Source organism: Doryrhamphus excisus, linkage group LG19 (assembly GCF_037039965.1).
Source record: "Doryrhamphus excisus strain RoL-2023G ecotype Guam linkage group LG19, RoL_Dexc_Guam_v1.1, whole genome shotgun sequence".
Classification (NCBI taxonomy): Eukaryota; Metazoa; Chordata; class Actinopteri; order Syngnathiformes; family Syngnathidae; genus Doryrhamphus; species Doryrhamphus excisus.
In genome coordinates, this window is record NC_136375.1 from 15,072,118 (window position 1) to 15,082,203 (window position 10,086).

The 10,086-nt window shown below is 42.1% G+C and overlaps 1 protein-coding gene across 1 annotated transcript; it reads right to left on the reverse strand.

Moving 5' to 3' along the window:
- Nucleotides 1–663: 663 nt before the first annotated feature.
- fbln5 (fibulin 5) lies at nucleotides 664–10,061 on the reverse strand. Its single transcript, XM_058057024.2, has 11 exons — nucleotides 9,823–10,061; nucleotides 9,650–9,704; nucleotides 7,831–7,882; nucleotides 7,466–7,741; nucleotides 5,400–5,522; nucleotides 4,425–4,541; nucleotides 3,541–3,657; nucleotides 3,350–3,472; nucleotides 3,131–3,257; nucleotides 2,862–3,057; nucleotides 664–1,064 (listed from the first exon to the last, which is right to left on the reverse strand). Exons 1-11 carry the CDS (start codon nucleotides 9,864–9,866, stop codon nucleotides 903–905), a joined length of 1,392 nt encoding a protein of 463 aa, XP_057913007.2. The 5' UTR covers nucleotides 9,867–10,061; the 3' UTR covers nucleotides 664–902.
- Nucleotides 10,062–10,086: the final 25 nt, after the last annotated feature.

Genomic DNA, 10,086 nt, shown 5'->3' on the forward strand with positions numbered 1-10,086 from the left:
GTTTGGTTTAATGACGCTCCAATGACTGCTGCTGTGTGTAATGACGACATGTGGACCGACCAATGACTGCTTCTTTGTGCTATGACTGACGAACTGACCAACGACTGCTTCTTTGTGTTATGGCTGACACGTAGACCAACCAACGACTGCTTTTTTTGTGTTATGGCTGACACGTAGACGGACCAACTACTGCTTCTTTGTGTTATGGCTGACACGTAAACTGACCAACGACTGCTTCTTTGTGCTATGACTGACGGACTGACCAACAACTGTTTCTTTGCGTTAAGGCTGACAAGTAGACCGACCAATGACTGCTTCTTTGCATTATGGCTGATACAGACCGACCAACGACTGCAGTCATGTGTAATGATGGACAGGTCGACTGCCCCATGACTGCTGCTGTTATGTCTTAATGACGGCCAGACTGACCAGCGACTGTTGCCATGTGTATTGATTGACAGCTGACATGCCTGCTATTGCGTGTAGTGATTGACATATCTTAACTGATGAGGACTATTATCTATTTTGTGTTGTAAAAAGATCCTGTCATGGTCGCCGTGGACGTGTCTAATTCCTGGCCTGAGCGTGTCTCTGCTTCCTTCCCAGAAGGGAAGCAAAGAAAAAGGCGTTCCAGCGGTTTCAGCGGCCTGCTGCTCATACGGACGTTTATTGTGACTGATGACGATACAATAAAAGTCACACTCACAGCTCATCTGAGGCGGTGTTGAGAATACGACGGCGTGCGGTCATTCTAAGAGGATGCCAGAAATTGTACACCACGCGCATCCCGCCAAAGCGTCCATATTACGGCCTTAAAAGCCCAGAGTCCATTAAAGCAGGGCGGGGTGACTTCCATTCAGATGTAATGATGTGCAAAATGGCCGTGAAGGTCCGTGGACGCGTCAGAAGGGATGTTCCGACACGTATACGGTCAGGCGAATGATGGAGCTGCCGCGGAAGTTGATGACGTTGTTGACCGTGACCATCTCCAGGTCCAGGACCACCTCTCTGGGACCCTTGATGGGCCGCGACAGGACCAGCGTGGCGCTCATGTTGCTGGTTTGCTAGAGGGAGGGAAGGCAGGTTGGTCACATAGACGAGTTCAAGTGAACTCCACCACCTGGTATTCCTGGAACATATGGCGCCATCTGCTGGTGGCTGAGCGTACTGCAGGACAGACCTAAACCTTTACAGCTGACCATCTATTCATCACTCATATAGCTGTCACTTACTACTAGTGCTGTGTGCAAGGACTTGATGTATAGACCGACCCATGACTGCCCCTTTGTGACTGATTAATGACTTATAACGACTTGCCATGTAGAATGACCAATGACTGCAGTTTGGTTTAATGACTCGCCGATGACTGCTACTGTGTTACATGACTGACATGTGGGCTGACCAATGACTGCTGTTTAGTTTCATGATCGCCCAATGACTGCTGCTGTGTTAAGTGACTGACATGTGGACTGACCAATGACTGCTGTTTAGTTTTATGATTGGCCAGTGACTGCTTCTGTGTGTAATGACTGACATGTGGACTGACCAATGACTGCTGTTTAGTTTTATGATGGCTCAATGAATGCTGCTGTGTTAAGTGACTGACATGTGGACTGACCAATGACTGCTGTTTAGTTTTATGATGGCTCAATGAATGCTGCTGTGTTAAGTGACTGACATGTGGACTGACCAATGACTACTGTTCAGTTTTATGATCGACCAGTGACTGCTTCTGTGTGTAATGACTGACATGTGGACTGACCAATGACTGCTGTTTAGTTTTATGATGGCTCAATGAATGCTGCTGTGTTAAGTGACTGACATGTGGACTGACCAATGACTGCTGTTTAGTTTTATGATGGCTCAATGAATGCTGCTGTGTTAAGTGACTGACATGTGGACTGACCAATGACTACTGTTCAGTTTTATGATTGGCCAGTGACTGCTTCTGTGTGTAATGACTGACATGTGGACTGACCAATGACTGCTGTTTAGTTTTATGATCACCCAATGACTGCTGCAGTGTTAAGTGACTGACATGTGGACTGACCAATGACTGCTGTTTAGTTTTATGATCACCCAATGACTGCTGCTGTGTTAAGTGACTGACCAATAACTGCTGTTTAGTTTTATGATCGCCCAATGACTGCCGCTGTGTTAAATGACTGACATGTGGACTGACCAATGACTACTGTTCAGTTTTATGATCGGCCAGTGACTGCTTCTGTGTGTAATGACTGACATGTGGACTGACCAATGACTGCTGTTTAGTTTTATGGTCGCCCAATGACTGCTGTTGTGTGTAATGACTGACATGTGGACTGACCAATGACTGCTGTTTAGTTTTATGATCGCCCAATGACCGATATGTGGGCTGACCAATGACTGCTCTGTAGTTTTATGATTGCCCAATGACTGCTCGTGTGTAATGACAACATGTGGACTGACCAATGACTGCTGTTATGTGTAATGACCGATATGTGGGCTGACCAATGACTGCTCTTTAGTTTTATGATTGCCCAATGACTGCTGCTGTGTGTCATGACGACATGTGGACTGACCAATGACTGCTGTTTAGTTTTATGATTGCCCAATGACTGCTCTTGTGTGTAATGACAACATGTGGACTGACCAATGACTGCTGTTATGTGTAATGACCGATATGTGGGCTGACCAATGACTGCTCTTTAGTTTTATGATTGCCCAATGACTGCTGCTGTGTGTCATGACGACATGTGGACTGACCAATGACTGCTGTTTAGTTTTATCATCGCCCAATGACTGGTGCTGTGTGTGATGACCGACATGTGGACTGACCAAACGGTAATAAATGCATCTTCTTGCGTGCCACTGGTCCTTACCCTCATGTAAAACTCTTGTCCCTCGTTGCCAGACTTGATCTGGAAGATGTAGAAGGCGCCCGGGTAGCGTGTGGTGGCCTGCATCTGGAAGATGTCGGCGGGAACGCTGCGTCCGGACGACAAGTCCATGTGTCGGTACAGGATGGTGAAGGGCTGGTCCTGGCAGGAGGGGTTGCCAGTGGTGCACATGCACTGGCTGCACGGAGGACAGACACGCGGTGAGACAGACGCGGCGATGGATAAAACCGTGACGCGCGGGACGCACTCACTTGTCTCCCACTTCAACGTAAGGAGGCGGACACTGTAGCGGAGCCAGGCACGTGTGGCCTCCCTGGAAATTGAAACAGACTCGTTCTGTGGTGCAGGTGTTGTTACCAGTCTCACATTCATTGACGTCTTCAAAAGCAAGCACACGACAACAACGGACGTCAGTTCAAACGTCACAAGGAGAGCAAAACGGCGGCGTCCCCAGGGAAAAGCGCGGGCACCTTCGCAGCTCCTGCCGTCCTCGTACACGTAGTAGCCGGGTGGACAGATGCAGGAGAAGGACCCCGGCGCGTTGACGCATCGGTGCTGACACAGAAACTCCGAGAAGCTGCACTCGTCCACGTCTGCGGACAAACACGGCATGGAATGACTTCAGCGTCACAGGAGCTAATACGGTGACGTGTCCGCTTACCGATGCAGGAGGTTCCGTCCGCCGCCAGCTCGAAACCCTCGTCACAGTTGCACATGAAGGAGCCGTGGTTGTTGAAGCAGGTGTGACTGCACGGCTCGTCCTCGCACTCGTTCACGTCTGACAAGCACAACGCAAACACGCTGACACCGCTAGCTAATATAATAATAATAATAATAATATATTATATATATATGTATATATTATTATAATAATAATATAATAATAATATAATAATATAATATAATAATAAAAAAATAACAAAATAAAAATAATCATAATAAATAAGAATAATAATAACAATAATAATAATTCTTCAATATTAATAAGTCTTCAATTTCCATTATTTTTTATGATGGACTATTAAGACCAAATTGAAAAAAGCTTCCACATTAGCACTTCTTTTTATGTCACTAAATTCTTGTAAATTTTGTAAATATAATAATAATAATAAAATAAAATAATAATTAAATAATAATAATAATAATAACAATAACAATAATTCTTCAATATTAATAAGTCTTCAATTTCCATTATTTTTTATGATGGAGTATTAAGATCAAATTGAAAAAAGCTTCCACATTAGCACTTCTTTTTATGTCACTAAATTCTTGTAAATTTTGTAAATATAATAATAATAATAATAAAAAAATTATAATAACAATAACAATAATTCTTCAATAATAATAAGTCTTCAATTTCCATTATTTTTTATGATGGAGTATTAAGATCAAATTGAAAAAATTATCATCATAAGGAGAATTGGATTTGTTATTACAACATATACAGCTACTATTACTTTTTCGACTACTGGTCACATGACTACTGTGATGTGTTTTCCCTGTTTTTGGGCCACATTTAGCTGTAATCGAGGTCCCTGAACGCACCTTGGCAGCTCCTGTTGTCAGGGTTGAGCGTGAACCCCGGGTTGCACGAGCAGGAATACGAGCCGGGCACGTTGGCGCAAAGCTGCTCGCAGTAACCATAGCGACACTCGTCAATATCTGCAAAGGAAAGGAGATGCAGTCATTGGACTTTTTCAGCCAACCGCAAGGGGGCGCCGTTTTACCACATATCCCATCCATCCATTCATTTTCTGTACCGCTTCCAATATTCCCCTAAACTTTCCCCAAAATTCATGTTCTTTATTCCTCATAATATTACCTTTCGTGACTATTTCAAGTTTTTGCTATACTATACTATAAATACAGTTTTTTTTAGAAAAAGATTTCAATTCTATGCTACTACAATGACATTTACCTTCACAATATAGATTTTTTTTACTCATAAGAATACAACTTTATACTGGGGTATTATTCTTATAAATTTCCAGCTGTTTTTTTTCAATTTCTTGTGTTTTTTTTAATTTCCAATTTTCAAAAATGACAATATTTTTTCCTCATAATATTACGACTTAAACACACAACATTTTCTTGAATATTTCAACTCCATGCAACTAAAAGGGCATCATTTTTCCTTGTAATATTTGCAGTTTATTATCAAACTGCAAGTCTTCTTCTCGTTAGAATTCAACTCAATATTTGGAATTTATTCTCATAAAATGAGAGCTGTTTTTTTTTTCTTTCATTTCTACTGCTCATTTCATTTTATTGTCTTTTTGTAGCTTTCCTTCTTGCAAAAAAAAAAAATATATATAATACATACATATACAGTAGAAATATTGTGTAATATTCATAAAATTCCAATGTTTTCTGGTAAAATTCCACCTTATTCTTGTTGGCCAGTCAGAAATGACTGGTGATTTTTCCATTTTTGTTGTTGTTCTCCCACCACGGTACACTATTGCTGCATCTGGCTTTGTGGTTTTAAGGGGGCGTGTAGGAGGAGTGATGGCGTCTTACCTTGACACTGACCCCCAATCAGCCAGAAGCCTTCAGTGCAAGAACAGGTGTAGCCCCCCGCAGTGTTGATGCACACCTGGGTGGGGTTACAGTGGTGGGAGTTGGTCTCGCACTCGTCGATGTCTGAGAAAATAATTTTAGGTAGATGAAAGAAGGTAGATGGCGGTTTGGCGACATCTAGTGGCCGGCCGCAGTATCGCACACTGAAAAAGCAGACTTCTTTAAGCTTCAGCTTCTGGAGTTTTAGATCAAATTGGAAATATATTATTTCAGAACAAAACTAAAACAACGGACAAAATGGAAAAAATCAGCAGAAATTGTACACCAATAAAGAAAAAATACTTATTAACGAGAAAAAGTAATTTGTGAAAAACAAAGTAGGGGAAAAACTTCCAATGTTACAAGAATAAAGTCCAAATATTATGGAAAATATGAAATATAAATTGTGATCTTGTGAGATGAAAAATTGTAGCAAATTGTATAAGGAATAAGGAAAATAAGTGGGAATATTGGGAGGAACAATAATTGCATTTTAGGAGCATAGAGTTGACATATTAAATAATAATGATTCATTTTAAATAATAATCCATGTACTAATATAATATTATGACTTGATCCGGGAAATATTTGGACTTTATTCTCACATGATATGTTTTTCTTCAACCTCATTCCCCTCAAAATGTTGTTTTATGATGCCATGGCGTCTATGCGTATACACTATGATGCCATGGCGTATGGCGTCTACGTTATATCAAGTCGAGGTGTCAGACAGCCATAATGAATGCCAAGGAATGTGATCCGAAGCTGTTATTGTTCCGTCGGGGGAGACTGATTGTTCCACGATAAAGTTGGCGGCGGCCTGAGACTAAACACGGGAGTGGATGGAGGCGCTTCCATCCACAGTTTGTCCCAAGAAGCAGCGGAGCAGCAATCTCCCTTCCCTCCCTGGCGGTGGCCTTCAGCCTCCGGCCTTTGTTTCGACATTCCGGGTCTGCGGCCATGGCCTTCCATTTGCACAAAAGATCTCTCCGATTACGCGGCAAATTCCTTGCACACTTCCTCGCCAGGGAAAGACATCCAATATTCCTTTGTTTGCTTGGGGGGGGGGGCGATAACGTCCTGCAACCAGACTGCTGACCTTTCGGAGGGGGGGCACCTTGGGACTTGTTTGTGGGTCTGGTCCCCTCTGATTGGTCCACAGGATGTCTGGTCTGACACCACATCTTTCTAAACGTCACCTCACAAGCAGCTCTAATACTACAAGTTGGATCCATTACTACTACTACTACTACTAATACTACAACAATTTTGACCTGCTATTACCACTAATACAAGCAGTACTTCTAGTAGTGGTAGTAGAATTTAGAGGTAGAAGTTGACAAGTAAATGAAAGTGACCGAAATAGTGAGAGTGGGGGCTCGCAAAAAGGGGGGCGGGACCAGGTGGCTTTAAGAGGGCGCCACAGGAGGTTCACTCGCTGGTGAACAAGCGATCTGTGTTCTTTCCGGCACTCAAAGGCTGAGGTGGGGGCGGCGGGGAAGTACGGAACCACACGCCAGACGCCAACGTCTCACGGAGGTCCCGGCCGGCCCCCACTTTGCACTTTTCCATACGGCCAAATTCCGGCAGGGCGCCTAAACGGCACCGCCATTGTCGGTGAAGAGAGCGGCGGTCCCGCTGAAGACAAAGCCGTGTTTGTTCCGCGTCCAGACGGGCGTTCATGACATCATTGGTTTACGCCGTGGGCCGGCCACCCACACAGGCGGGCCTGTGTCCCCGTGCCCCCTCCCGCCCCCCCACATGAGCTCATGTTTGGCAGCCGGGGGTACCTACAAAGAGTGTGTTTGTATGCCCCCGCCATTAGGTACACCTGGAACCACAGCCGGCCATCCTAACCCCGGGGTCGGCAACCCGCATGTGGCCCTTCAGCCTCTTTGTTGGCTGGCTTCTGATTGGCTGTTTTGACTGCTGATTGGATGAGCAGACAGGATGCTATTCACTTCTCTCATAAAACATAGAGGACTACAAAGAGGACTACAAGACAAAGAGGACTACAAGTCACTCACCGTTGCAGGTGCCGTCGTCCGCCAGCGTGTACCCCAAGATGCACGGCACCGGATAGCTCACCTGGGGGTAACTGGGCTCCGCCGCCCTCTGCGGGGGGGCGGGCTGGAAAGTCTCGCTCTGAGCGGCCGACGCCGGCAGCTGCGGCACCTGTGGGGGCTCTGGTCTGAAGGGCTGGTTGTAGAGCCCCCGAGGGAGGCACAGGTAGCCCCCGTTCTGGTTGACGCAGCGCATGTCCCCCCTGCAGGCGTCGGGTAGCGTACGACACTCGTCCACATCTGGGAGGCGGAGCAAAGGTGTGCTGTACGTCGTGTGTGTGTGTGTGTGTGTGTTGCGGGCGGATGTGCGGCATGAGAGAGACGCTCACCTATGCACTGTCTTGTCCTGCGCTCGTACGTGAAGCCGTCTGTGCACGTCTGCTGGAACAGCGACGCCATCCGGTGGCAGGAGCAACAGCAGGAACAGCCAGTGTGACGTGTGAGAAAGAATTAAATAAAATGTAAAAATAAAAACAAATCAAAATTAAAAAACAAATCAAAATAAAAAATAATAAAAACTTAATATATTAGAAAGTCATAATAATATATAATAATAAAAAAAACTTAAACTATATTAGGAAAGCAGGAAGTGAACAAATGTAACAGTTACTGATTGTAAAACTACCAGATGGAGGGGTAGGATTTAATAAGCTTTGCTTCTTCCTACTCCTTTTGGACATGTTGGGAACTGATTATGGGATGCATTCAATTGTAATCTGATGCATGTTCAAATGAAATTAAACCATATTATTACAATATACATGCATATATACTGTGTAGATATAATTTATAGCCTTTTTAAAAATATTTATACATCTAATTCTGCCAACTGGGACTTTTAATAATTAAAAATTATTAATTAATTTTTTTTAAAAACAAATAAAAATTAAAAATAATAAAAATAAAAACTTAAACTATATTAGGAAAGCAGGAAGTGAACAAATGTAACAGTTACTGATTGTAAAAGTACCAGATGGAGGGGTAGGATTTAATAAGCTTTGCTTCTTCCTACTCCTTTTGGACATGTGGAACTGGGAACTGATTATGGGATGCATTCAATTGTAATCTGATGCATGTTCAAATGAAATTAAACCATATTATTACAATATACATGCATATATACTGTGTAGATATAATTTATAGTCTTTATAAAAATATTTATACATCTAATTCTGCCAACTGGGACTTTTAATAATTAAAAATTATTAATTAATTTTTTTTAAAAACAAATAAAAATTAAAAATAATAAAAATAAAAACTTAAACTATATTAGGAAAGCAGGAAGTGAACAAATGTAACAGTTACTGATTGTAAAAGTACCAGATGGAGGGGTAGGATTTAATAAGCTTTGCTTCTTCCTACTCCTTTTGGACATGTGGAACTGGGAACTGATTATGGGATGCATTCAATTGTAATCTGATGCATGTTCAAATGAAATTAAACCATATTATTACAATATGCATGCATATATACTGTGTAGATATAATTTATAGTCTTTATAAAAATATTTACACATCTAATTCTGCCAATTGGGACTTTTAATAATTAAAAATTATTAATTTATTTTTTTTAAAAACAAATAAAAAATTAAAATAATAATAAAAACTTAAACTATATTAGAAAGTAATATATATATATATATATATATAATAGTATATATATAATATATAATACAAAATAAAAACTTAAACTATATTAGAAAGTAATATATATATATATATAATAGTATATATATATATGATATATAATACAAAATAAAAACTTAAACTATATTAGGAAAGCAGGAAGTGAACAAATGTAAGAGATACTCATTGTAAAAGTACCAGATGGAGGGGTAGGATTTTGGACATGTGGAACTGTGAACTGATTATGTGATGCATTCAATTGTAATCTGATGCACGTTCAAATGAAATTAAACCATTACCAAAAAAAAAAAAAAAAAAAAAGCAAAACCATAAAAGTCCTGCTAGCAAGCCAACGTGTCCCGAGTTGGACATTTTGACTTTGAATTGGTTTGAATGGGTTGAGATGTGAGAGGAGACCAGGTAGCAGCAGAGGAATAACCAGCCAGTGTGAAGGTATCATTGAAGAAGGTCCAACACAACATGAGGGTTGAGGAGACCATAATGAATGAAATAAAGTGCCTACCTGTCCGTGTGCTGAGTGGATCCCAATCAGAATGCATAGCACAGCTGCCAACATCCTGCAAGCAGATACATATTTCATCGTTTAGGCTGCGGTGCAAATTCCTGTTAAGGACTAAAAGTCAAAAAAGGAAGAGAAAATGCTCTCCTTGGCAGGGAACAGAGATGAATACTGACCTTGCAGAGCAGCACAGCTCGGAGGAACGTTTGACACAAAACATGTCTCCGCTTTTCCTTTACAGCTCCTTCGACGCCCCCTTTAAAGTGCTGCCTCGAGTCCTGTAGTGGAACTCCCACCCCCCACCTCGCTCGGCTAAGACCACCAGACCAGGATGTCAGTCCCCCGGTCCAGGTCGCCTCACAGGAAAAACCCTTTTTTCTCCAAAATGAACCAGGAGCGCTGGTGTCGCCTCTTAAAGATGATTTAGCAATACAAGCTCA

Bases quoted from the DNA above. Each gene is read 5' to 3' on its own strand.
- fbln5 (XM_058057024.2), bottom strand. From the start codon at position 9,866: ATGTTTTGTGTCAAACGTTCCTCCGAGCTGTGCTGCTCTGCAAG. The intron at 9,705-9,822 runs GTCAGTATTCAT...ATCTGCTTGCAG, and splicing joins GAGCTGTGCTGCTCTGCAAG to GATGTTGGCAGCTGTGCTAT. The intron at 3,058-3,130 runs GTGAGTGCGTCC...TCCTCCGTGCAG, and splicing joins TACGTTGAAGTGGGAGACAA to CCAGTGCATGTGCACCACTG.